Below are 12854 nucleotides of genomic sequence, written 5' to 3' on the forward strand. Positions count from 1 at the left end.
ATTTATTTTTATTAGTTGGAGGCTAATTACTTTACAATATTGTAGTGGTTTTTGCCTTACATTGACATGAATCAGCCATGGATTTACATGTGTTCCCCATCCCGAACCCCCCTCCCACCTCCCTCCCCATCCCATCCCTCTGGGTCATCCCAGTGCACCAGCCCCGAGCACTTGTCTCATGCATCCAACCTGGGCTGGTGATCTGTTTCACACTTGATAATATACATGTTTTGATGCTGTTCTCTCAGATCATCCCACCCTCGCCTTCTCCCATAGAGTCCAAAAGTCTGTTCTATACATCTGTGTCTCTTTTTCTGTCTTGCATATAGGGTTATCGTTACCATCGTTCTAAATTCCATATATATGCATTAGTATAATGTATTGGTGTTTATCTTTCTGGCTTACTTCACTCTGTAGAATAGGCTCCAGTTTTATCCATCTCATTAGAACTGATTCAAATGTATTCTTTTTAATGGCTGAGTAATATTCCATGGTGTATATGTACCACAGCTTCCTTATCCATTCGTCTGCTGATGGGCATCTAGGTTGCTTCCATGTCCTGGCTATTATAAACAGTGCTGCGATGAACATTGGGGTACACGTGTCTCTTTCAGATCTGGTTTCCTCGGTGTGTATGCCCAGGAGTGGGATTGCTGGGTCATATGGCAGTTCTATTTCCAGTTTTTTAAGGAATCTCCACACTGTTCTCCATGGTGGCTGTACGAGTTTGCATTCCCACCAACAGTGTAAGAGGGTTCCCTTTTCTCCACACCCTCTCCAGCATTTATTGCTTGTAGACTTTTGGATAGCAGCCATTCTGACTGGCGTGTAATGGTACCTCACTGAGGTTTTGATTTGCATTTCTCTGATAATGAGTGACGTTGAGCATCTTTTCATGTGTTTGTTAGCCATCTGTATGTCTTCTTTGGAGAAATGTCTGTTTAGATCTTTGGCCCATTTTTTGATTTGGGTCATTTATTTTTCTGGAATTGAGCTGCAGGAGTTGCTTGTATATTTTTGAGATTAACCTTTGTCTAAAAAAGTATGTCATCAGTTTAAGAATCTCTTGTCATTTCTTACAGTTGTATAAAACTTTGGCTTTTATTGTTACCAGAGGGAGGCCATTCTCCCCCTTCTACTTCTAGGTATGTCCTGGTACTTTTTCATAGCTCCTGATACCACCCAGTTACTATACGAGCAGAAAAGATGCTAATGACCACTAATGAGATCCTGAGATCACTCACTGGGAAGCAAGATTTTGAGCACTGTAGTCAGGTTGCCCACATCTACAAGCTTCCTGGACACCACTTACTCCTATAACTATGGGCATGTTACTTAATAATATTTCTGAATCAATTTCCTCATTTGTAATATGGAAACTACTAATAGTACCTACCCATCTCATAGGACTGTGAGAATTGAAAACAGAATACATATAAAGTACTTAGAATAATGCCTGGAAATAGTAAGTATTCAACTTACTTTTTCCCCCTCAAAATATGTCTCCAAGATTCATCCATGTAGCTAAAAACTCCTTTTCATTGCTATGATATTCCATTGTTGAAGGACATCTGGGTAGTTTCTAGTTTTTGTGAACTCCTCGTGTACATCTTCTGATAAACAAGTGCAAAAGTTTCTTTAAATAATATACTTATAGGAGTGGTTGTCCCAGTTTTACATCTGTCATGAATATATAGGAATTCCAGTTGCTCTATGTGTTCTTCCAAACTCTTGATATTGTCAGACGTATATTTTTGCCTATCTGGTTATTTTTCATTTCCCTTATTATCAAAGAAGATGGGCATATTTTCACACATATATGGGCCATTTATATTTCCTTTTCTATGAAATCTTTTGCCCAACTGGCTGCTGGTTTGCTTGTTTTTCTTAATAATTTGAGGGAATTCTTCATATATTCTAGATACTGTCTCATCTAGCAATTCCCTCTTAGCTAGTACATTGGCCTCCTCATTTTTTTCAATTTGTATTCAGAGTCACTCTAATCTATCAGAGATTCTTCTTTGTATAAATCTTTTCTCTTTGTGGAGGCAGATTGTGGAGAGAGGTACAGTGGGTACGTCGGAAACAAGTTCCATTTCCTTTTCTGCTGCAATATATGCTGTGTTCAGTAGCAGTAGCTATAAAGCTCCAAATGCTGGTTATGGAGTTGCAAAATGTCCTGTCATAAAATGATAAGATATAAAAAGGAATCTCAGGTTATGAAATTATGGGTATTTCTTTCTTTTATTATACTCTGATAATTTCCAATTTTTCAATAGTAAACATGTATATTTTTTATAATCAGAAATACATGTCATTTTTAAAAAAACAATTTTCATTCTAAGTTCTATGGTTTTCAGAGATGTCTGATTTTAAACCTGGTGGTAATAAGAGTTTATGGAAAATCCTATCCAGTAAGAAATAATTGTTGGTTAACATCCAGGATGAGATTACAAGATGAACTCATCTGTAAATTGACCAATGCAACACAGCAGGGGCAAGACATGATAAACTCTGTGTTCCCAAGGAGACTATAAACTATGCTTTTAGATTTTCTTTGTATCCAACACAGCTCTCAGAGACAGGTACGTATTTGAAGCTGCTACTGCTAAGGATGCTTGGGGCAAACACTGGCTATGGTGGTTTAAAACCCACCTGCCTTCTGTGGTTTCTTATGATAGTGTTTTCAGTCCCCCAGGAGACCAGAGAGAAGAAAGAAAACAGATTTCCTGTCATCAGTTTGATGGGATCCTACTGGGAAAAGATAGATGAGGCCCAAGCGTGGATCCAGAGGATACTGAGCCCCAAGGACTGCCACATCATTGAGGACAAGCACATCCTCTACCTCGGAAAAAAGGAACACGATGATTTGTTTCAGCTTCAGGAAACCTTATGCATCTCTATCTTAGAGATTGTCAGCCTGGGAAAGGCACATTTAGAGATTAGAGGAGCTCAAGCTAACCTCATTGAGGCAGTTATGAAAATTGAACAGATGCTATGTGAAGCTCAAGAGAAAATGGCAAGAACAAAGGAGCGAGTCCTTTGGAGCTTGTCAGGTGAGTAACTTTCTATTAGATTAGAAAAATCAGCTCTTCAAGCTTTTGAGTGTGAGCATTCATATGTGTAAGTGGGTGAGAGAAAGAATGGAAGAGGAGAGAGAGCAAACTATGCTGGGTCTGTGTTAGGCCATAAACTTTTATAACCATTTTTTGACTCTACCAGCAAGGTTAATTATTAGTAAATGAAAACACACACACCACACACACACACATACACAATTGGATTTACTGATGATGACATGGATTGCCTAAGAGGCAACTACATGCAAAACCCAGGGTATCCCAAGCCCAGGCTCTAGGAAAAAAAGTACATCCCTAATTCTGCAGATGGAACATTCAGATACAAACACATTCCACTTATTTAATTCATTTCTTTGAGTTTTATTGGAGTTATTTATTGCTGGCAGAGTTAAGAGCCCTAAAATTACTTACTTTGAGCCTTCTCACCAGAGTAAATTGTTCATTGGTACTGTGAGATCCAGTCAAGCATCACTCATTCAATGGGGCAAAATCCATCGGGATAACTGTGAGAATTTGGGTCTCGAAAGATCCTTTAACTTAGTCCTAGAGCTCACTAGGAAATTATAGCATTAAAAATACTGCCTTGGGAGACTGAGGCTAATTTTTTCATTTATTTGACTAATGTAAGCAGGTTAGTTATGAAACAGGAAGGTGAAAGTGCTGTGGAAACTAGGTGAGGCACCTAACCCAGACTTGGGACGTAAGGGGGAAACTTCTCAGGGGAGGTGTTGCAAATGGAGAAGTGAAGACTAGGTAGGAGTTAGTAAACAAAGAAAGAACTTTCAAGAAATCAGACCATCGCTAGGCCTAGGTTATGCAAGACTTTATAAATCACATGAAAATATTCAAAGTTTTTATTGAAATACATGGAGAACCTTAAATAATTTTAAGCAAAGACAAGGTCAAACTTGTATTTTAGAAAGATCTTTGGTTGTAATGTGGAGAATGAATTTAGTACAAAAATTCAGATGTATAATTTCAAAGAATACCTTATTTTCACCATGTGTTTGTAAAAATAGTTCAGGCAGATATAGTCGAAGTGAGTGGGAGTTCACAATAAATGTTGAGTCCGTGTTCCACAGAAAACCCAGTGTCGAAAAACATGGACAAAAGTAATATTCAAGAATGAGACCCAATATTATGATTTCTACCGAGCTTTTGAAATGTAGTGAATGTGGGTCTTTAAACTGACATTGATACTTCTTAAGAGAACAAGATTGAAAATAATACTGATCTCCTATAAAGCTTGTGACATTAACTTCATTCATAAAGTCGGCCTACTTTCCCAGCTACTGGCAATAGAGTCATGTAAGTCCCCTGCTGTGCTGCAAGGTGGCATTTTTTGGCAGTTGGTGACTAAGCATATTATTCCACAGCAGTGTTTCTGAGGTTCATAAGCCCTCAGCCCCTTCTAATCAGGTTAAGATCTTCATTAATAAAATGGACAATTTCGAAATGAGTTCTTACTACAGGGAACATCAGCTATCCACATGAACAGTATGTTTTAAATAATAGAAGTTAGGCATTTCCTCTTTTATGGTGCTCTTTTAATCTTTCCTGGTGAGTGTTCCTGATAGCAGGAGTTTGTGGATCTTTGAGTTTCCAGTGCCCAGCCCAGTGCCTGGCATGTAATAGGAACTCAGTAAATGTTTGCTGAACTCTGAGATGGTTGGATGGCATCACTGATTCAATGAACATTAGTTTGAGCAAACTCGGGGAGATAGTGAAGAACTGGGAAGCCTGGTGTGCTGCAGTCCATGGGGTGGCAGAGAGTCGGACATAATTAGTGGCTAAACAACAGCAACAATATTATACTTTATAAATGTGAGTCATTACTCTCCAGATTTTTTTTGTCATTTGCCAGTTAGTTTATTTCATTTTGGAAGTTACCTCAATTTTTAAATAATTTTGTTAATACATAATTTATATACCATGAAGTTCATTCAAAGTATACAATTCAATGGATTTTACTATACATACAGAGTTGTACGATGATTGCTATGATCTTATTTTTTTCATTTTTCATTGGAGAATAATTGCTTTACAGTGTTGTATTGGTTTCTGCTGTACAACTCTCCACATTTAACTTACAGACTCTTTCTTTGAAATGTCCTGGCATGGGAGTTCTCTGCTATGGAGTTATGTCCCTCCTGCTTTCTTGCTTTCCAAAGTTACAACTTGGCCCTCTCCATGAGTTTCTCTGAATTTATCACCTGTTTTTTGTGGTTAAATTGAGCCTACTCAGTTACATAATGTGCTGGGGATTAGGTCATTTTAGTATATTCAGTCTTAAGTCAAACAGAAAGTAAACTGAAAGAAAAGAAGCCTTTTGGCGGGTTTTCATTTGTTCACCCATGTATAGATATTTAGTCCAATAAGGAGCTCCTTTGGGAGATAAAAGGTTGTCCCTTAAATGTAAAATTGGAATGAAGGAAAGAAATTAAGGAAGGAAAGAAGGAAGAAAAAGAGGGAAAAGGAAGGAAGGTAGGAAAGACATTACACCATAAATTCAATCTCCAAATTTTGTTCTCCTTGGCTGGGTGGCATATGAATAACATATGTACTAAATATTCTGCCTTGCCCCTTACAGAAAGCACTGGAGAAAGCCAGGTTTATAACCTTAGATCTGTACTTACTAGCTTTGTGTTATTGAGCAAGTCACTTAACTAATCTGAGTTTCTATTTTCCTGTTTGTAAAACTGTGTTAATTATTTCAGTGGTGGTGTTGTAATACTCAAATGAGGTAGAGATATGAAACTGTTTTGAAAACTTTGAAGTGTTACATAAATGTCTTATTGTTTTCCATCACTCCTTAATATTTTCTTATGTTTGTCTCTTTTTGTTGATTGGCCTCCTGGCTAGAAATACAAACATGTCCTATTAGCAAAACAACTATATATCATCTTTACAGCATTGATAGGGAAAATATATATTAATGCTCTTTTCCCTCTTATCCCCTCAACTTCATAATCTAAATCAATCTGAGGACAAATTTATTACCCACCCCCCATTTTATCCTATGATTTCTCATGGGATTATAGCTGTCATTGCATGCCATAAACACATGAGGCGTACAAATTAAACTGCTAATCTTCTCCTCCAAATTTTTATAATTTATTTCATTTAATTTCTGCTTATTTATTTATTTGACTGGGCTGTGCCACTTTTGGGATCTTAGTTTCTCAACCAAAAATTGAACCCAGGCCCTGGCAGTGGATACACCGAGTCCTAACCACTGAACCACCAGGAAATTCCCTCATTTAATCTCTTTACAAACCTTTTCCTCTCATAGATCACTGAGACAAAGTTGTATGTTACTTATTTTTAGGGCAGCACACTGATCAGCAACCAGAGAACCAGAATCAAATGAAGGAAAATACATTTCTGAAATGGCTAACGCTTTCAGCTCCAGAAATTCAGGATCAAAAAAAACAGTTTGAAGACTGTGGTTTGCGAGTTATAAAGGTATACTTAATTAAGGGGAGAATTTGACTCATCTTGCTATCATTTGGTTCCACAGCCAGAAGAAAAACTTACTCACTGATGACTAAGCTAGTTGCTCATTGTCCTGCAATCCTAGGAGTTCGTCTGAAAGGAGGGTAGGGATGGGTAGGGATGAGGGGTATTGTTGGAATCAAGTGGTAGAAGTAATGTTAGGATGTATAGAAGCATTGGTCAAGACTCAGAGAAAAGCTATCTGCCTATCTTGAAACAAAATGTTTTATTACATAAAATATATGTGTATATATATCACATAAAATATATATGATAAAAGTAGCATTTATCACACTGTATTGTAATTGTTTACCTATTTTTATCTCTCACTAAACTATAAGCGGCTCAGAGGTTAAAGCGTCTGCCTGCAATGCGGGAGACCCGGGTTCGATACCTGGGTTGGGAAGATCCCCTGGAGAAGGAAATGGCAACCCACTCCAGTATTCTTGCCTGGAGAATCCCAAGAATGGAGGAGCCCGGTGGGTTACAGTCCATGGGGTCACAAAGAGTCAGACCCGACTGAACGACTTCACTTTCAAACTATAAGCTTTAGGAGAGCAAAGACTGTGTCTGCACTTGTCTATTTCATTACTAGTTCCTGGCACATAGCAATGGCTCAGTTAATTTTTATTAAAGAAGGGACAGGGAATTTTGAAGAGATAGAAGTCAAAATAGGAGAAAGTTGGAGTCAGGAGAGCCTCTTCTGCAACTTTATATGAAAAGCAAATCACATGCAAAGTAGTAAACACATAAATGCTTTTCTTTTTGAAGTAGAGTATCAGGCAATTTAAGTAGCATTTCTCCAGCATCTTTTTCAGTTTTTCATTTCCTTGGGCTGTAGGTAGAGAAGATAGACAATGTGCTTCTCATGGCTGCCTTCCAAGAAAGGAAGAAAATGATGGAAGGAAGAACCCCTGGAAAACCTGTGAGCTACAGGTTGTTTCAGCAAGTCCCACATCAGTTCTGCAAAATGGTATGCAGAGTCGGCTTTCACCGAGTGTACTCCGTGCCCTGCGGTAGGTGTCAGCCCCTCATAGTTGGGTTACTGTACGTGGGAGTTGGTGAGCAGACATCATCAGGTGACTCACCATTAATAGCATTTGTTGCTTCAGTGAGGATGTCATTTACACCTGGGATTTAGTGGTAAAGTCATTTGGAAAGGGTAATATTTAAAATTTATCTTTTATTTATTTTGTGGCTGGTGGGTTTTATTTTGATGAAAGTGTTTGCAGTAAGAACTACAGTTCAAAAGAAAAAAAAAGAACTACAGGTTCACTGTTTTTCCCCATTCTGTGTTTGTGGCCTCTACAGAGAGTACCCTGGAGATTTTTTCTTATCTTGACAAAAAATTATTATTAACACTACCAAGCCATCTTCCTCCTTAATTAAAAGAGCATTTTCCTGAATTTAATAAAGTTGGTCTTTTCTCTTCCATCCTTTTCATTTCCTGTAGCTGCTAGCAAATGAATTAGGCATCATCTGGCAGGTGAAATGAATATTTTAAGTTCCTTCTCAGTTATGGGAGTTCTATGTATAGTAGCTTCTATGTCTCAGTTATAAAAAATATTGCATATTTTACCTCTGTATTTTCCATTTTAAATCTCTCCAGATGAAGATAAGAAGTTTTTGTAGCCATCACAGAGGATACCTGGCAATGCAGCTTGATTTTGCCTGGTCCATTAAAGATGTAGCTCTTGATCTTTACCTTCCAAATATGTAGCATGATCCTTGTTGTAGAGCCTACTCCAAGTCTTGATTTCTGGAAAGCAAAGAAAGGGTCTGGGAATCATCTTCTCTGCCCCAGAGAAAACATAAGCAATACCATAAGCAATAAGGGTAAAAATTGAATATGAACAATTTTTCCTGGGAATACAAACTGATAAATGAATCCTCACCAAGAAGTTTTTGAGTATAACCAGGAAAGTGATAATCAAAATGGTCCTTTCATTGGCAAATTCTTAAAAATTCACAACTCCCATTTGCTTCTAAACCCATTGTAACTGGCTCTTCTGCACTCCACCACTGCCCCTTCTATTTTAATTTAAACTATTCTAAAAACATCAAGATCCTCCTATTTTTCAAATCCAGCAAGTGCCTTCTTTTCAGTTCTGTGACAGGTACTGCTAATTGCCTACCCAATATCTGTATATATTTCTTCTCCAAACAGCTAAGACACACACCATTTTTCCCAAGGAAGACAGTCCTAGACACTCATCTTGTCTCATCATCAGTCTCAAGTTCAGGCAGTCTTCTCTTAAAGCTTAGAGGCAAAGCAATCGTCCTAATACACTCATTGTATAATGATTTGAGAGTGAGCAGGAAAATTGCAATAAAAACTCCCCATTTCGAAAGGGGAGAAGGAAAACACACAAGTCACTGGTCTGTACCACTAACCACATGCTGCTGAACTGGAATAGTAAGAACTCTATTCGGGGAGTGAAGTAAGACCCTTGTTTGCACTCTGGGGAAATCTCCATTTTGTATTGCTGCCTTTGGTCACTTCTAGGTGCACTGCTTACCAGGGGTCCATGGCTTGCCCCAGGGGTCTAGAATGCTCCCAGGCTTCTGATAGCTGGACTTGTAGGGTTTTTTTTTTCAGCCATACAGCCTTTTTTTTCAGCCTTTAAAAACTAAGCAGCATGAAGCCTGTTTGTTTCTGGCCAAGTTTGTGTCTTTTTAACCCAGCCAAAGATCCTGTCTCCATCTAGTCTTTAAGCCTCAAGATTCCAGTCTTTTACCTACTGGCCTCTGTGCTCTGTTCGTCTCCCCAGCCTTTAGCTTAGCAGCCACTACTTTGAGGCAAATCAGACGGTAGATTCAGTGGGGAGATACTACTCATAATGTGACTTGTGCTAATGCGTCTGGTGAGAATGCTTAACTGCAGGTGCCTGAAAGAAGTGTCCTCTGCTAGATAAACCCTTGTTGTTGTTCAGTTGTTCAGTCATGTCCGACTTTGCAACCCCATGGACTGCAGCATGCCAGGCTTCCCTGTCTTCCACTATCTCCAGGGTTTGCTCAAACTCATGTCCACTGAGTCAGTGATGCTATCTAACCATCTCATCCTCTGCTGCCCCTTTCTCCTTTTGCCTTTAATCTTTCCCAGCATCAGAGTCTTTTCCAATGAGTTGGCTCTTCGTACCCGATAGCCAAAGTATTGGAGCTTCAGCTGCAGCACCAGTTCATTCAGTAACTGCCTCAGGGCTTGGTCTGAAGTCAAGCTGTGGGGTTGGGATGTGATGGGGTCAGACTTTGACTGTGCCTGAGGCCCAGTAAACCTGACTCCTTTTCTTTCTCTAATATTCACCCATCATCTCTAACAGACAGGCAGGGTTTTAGGCCCTGGCATCATACCCAAGCTCTAGGACACTTGCTCATACACAGTAAAGTGACTTCAAGCTGCAGATCTAGAGACGTTTCTGTTCCTCACTGTGGGTGTGTTTCAAGGGCCAGAGCTAGTAGGGCAGGTGAATGATTTCATGGCATGATTTCAGGGATACCAGGAAAACTGCCCTGGGTCTTTGTTTCTGCACAGGCTTTTCTCTAGTTGCAGCAAGCAGGGGCTACTCTCTAATTGCAGTGCGCAGGCTTCTCATCGCGGTGGCTTCTCAGGAGCATGGGCTCTAGGGCGTGTGGGCTTCAGTATTTGCAGCTCCCAGCTCCAGAGCACGGGCTCAATAGTTGTGACACACAGGCTTAGTTGCTCTGTGGCATGTAGGGATCTTCCCTGATCAGGGATCAAACCCATGTCTCCTGCATTGGCAGGAGGATTCTTTACCACTGAGCCAGCGGGGAAGCCCTATTAGTGATAATTTGCCACCACTGAACAACTTTGGGTGTCTTTGCTTCAGACACAGGGACTTGAGATGAGGAACTGGTGAGTATTTGGAGGACTAGGGAGTGAATACATATTAGTACCCAAATAGGCAATACAGTTTGTCAGATCATAATAATCTTTAAATATTTTTTCTCTTATCAGACCAAAAATATGGAGCTGGAATATACTTCACCAAGAACCTCAAAAACATAGCACACAGGATCAAGAAAACATCTGCCACAGATAAGCTGATCTGTGTGTTTGAAGCTGAAGTACTGACAGGCTCCTTCTGCCAGGGTAATCAGTTAAATATTGTCCCCCCACCATTGCATCCTGGAGCCATAGATAGCCATGACAGTGTGGTTGACAATGTTTCCAGCCCTGAAACCTTTGTCATTTTTAGTAACACACAGGCTGTGCCCCAGTATTTGTGGACTTGCATCCAGGATCATGTACAGGGTTACTCAGGACAAATGATGCACTCTCCACAGCAGTCTTACAGGATATTCTCAAGTGGCAGCTCTGTTGATTAACCTCTACATTATTTTAACAACAAACATGACCTTGCTTTGGAAGAACTAATCAAATAATAACCATCGGTGACTCAAAGAATGGTTTGATATGTCAAATAGGTTATCTTTATGGACTGTCTTTATGTAGCTGAAGGATCAGCTACAACCCAGCATCTTAGTGCCTTCATCTTTGTCTCTGTCTCTTGGGCTTGGGGTGGATAGATACCAACTAAAACACTTTCAGGACTATGCCCTCTCCTTCAAGTTGTCTTTTCATCTTCTTTACCATAGGTAACAGCAAATATGCTTTATATGTAATGAAGACATTTTCCAGTATATACTCCAAATCCTTTTGTTTTGTAAAATGATAATAGTGTAACATATTAAGACAGCAAGATGATTTCAGATTTTCCAGAAAATCTTACAAAGTGCTTTGGATATCAAAATAAACACCTTTGTCAAAGTAACTGGCTCTGAAAATTATGTGTAAAATGAAATTATTTGGAGTGGAAGGATACCAGAAGGCTGATATTCTACTGATCCCCTTTTTGGATTGAGCTTTTTCAACCAATGCCACTCAAGCACCATGAGGCAAAATTATTAATTCATCCAATATATCTTGGTCACTAGATGTGTTTCAGTCACTTTCTGGGTGCTGGGAATATGATGCTGGACAAGACAAATGTCTTCCTAAAGCTTCCAACCTAAATAATCAGAAAGGCAGCTATGGACAGCTTAACAAGTGTGACTTGGTATAACAAAGAGGAATTACAAATTCTTTGGAAAAATTTGAGGAGAGGGATACATGAATCTGGGGTTGGGAGGAAGTCCTTCTAAAAGAAAATGAAACTCAAGTTGAGACCTGAAGAATTTTTAAGTTAGGTAAATTAAGGATAGAGCACACTGGGAGCAGAGTTGGAAGAGTATCTTGTGCAGAGTTCTTAAAAAGCCTGAATCTACTGACTGCGCTCATACTTGACTTCAGATTTCTGCCATGTAGTAGCCAGCTAATCTCAGCAGGTGTCTCTTTCCTATTCTGAGATCAATATTTCTCTACACTTCCAGACTTTCTTGACCCTCCTATCCTCAACCTCTTATCTAGAATACTTCTTCTTCCTCATCTTACTTTAACCAGCATTCTTCATCTTGAAAGAAGCATATCTATCTTCTCATATGGTACTGCCCTTGAATTTGGGGCAAGAGGCATCCCACCATGGACTTCCAGGTCAGAGGATTTCACTCTGACCTCCATCTGGCCATGCCTATCTCCACAAGGTGAGGAATGCATGGGGTCAAGAGAATGTGTCCATTTGGGACCTGCACACCTCACTTCTAAGCCACCTACTAGGTACCTGGAAATTCTAATTTCCTGGCTAAATAGTTCCAAGTCTTCCTAGGGCCTGATTGGGCCTCTTCCTCAGGTAGTTCCTTCCAAGGGTGGACTGTTCCACAGCCTACATCAGGAATGGTCATGGGGTGACTGTTTTCAGGAATGGAGCTTGGACATGAGGGCTGATGTGTTCACAGGTCTGTGCATGAGGCTGTGATACAAAGCCAAGGGTGAGAGGACTGATCTGAAATATCTAGCTTATGTTTAACAGAGATTTCAAAACATGATGGAGGACAGGCAGTGTTCACAAGGATAAGAAAAAAACAAACAAACAAATTCATACCAAGAAACACTGAAACTGTAGGCCACCAAAGAGGTGAACTTAAAAGCAGGCAGAGAGAACAGTCATTCAAGTCACCTACAAAGGAATGACAATTAGACTGACAACATATTTCTTGTTGTAGGCAGTATAATGTCCTCCCCCTCTGCCTTTGCAAACATGTCCACACCTTAACCTTCTGAATCTGTGAATATATTACCTTACATGGCAAAAGTCATTTTGCAGATGTGATTAAAGTTACCCTTCAGATGGGAAGAGTTACCAGGATTATCCAGGTGGGCCT

The 12854-nt window shown here is 39.6% G+C and overlaps 1 protein-coding gene across 5 annotated transcripts in view; it reads left to right on the forward strand.

Annotated features, from left to right (window-relative positions):
- The window catches only part of PARP9 (poly(ADP-ribose) polymerase family member 9), a 30242-nt gene extending 18874 nt beyond the window's left edge, over window positions 1-11368 (forward strand). For all 5 annotated transcript variants that reach the window (XM_043873823.1, XM_043873824.1, XM_043873825.1 and 2 more), the window contains 4 exons: window positions 2691-3056; window positions 6409-6545; window positions 7417-7591; window positions 10552-11368. In XM_043873823.1, the coding sequence (XP_043729758.1) occupies window positions 2691-3056; window positions 6409-6545; window positions 7417-7591; window positions 10552-10922 (1049 nt within the window). In that variant the 3' untranslated portion in view covers window positions 10923-11368. The remainder of the gene's footprint in view (window positions 1-2690; window positions 3057-6408; window positions 6546-7416; window positions 7592-10551) is intronic.
- Window positions 11369-12854: the final 1486 nt, after the last annotated feature.

The sequence above is a fragment of the Cervus elaphus genome, chromosome 19 (assembly GCF_910594005.1).
Source record: "Cervus elaphus chromosome 19, mCerEla1.1, whole genome shotgun sequence".
NCBI lineage: Eukaryota > Metazoa > Chordata > Mammalia > Artiodactyla > Cervidae > Cervus > Cervus elaphus.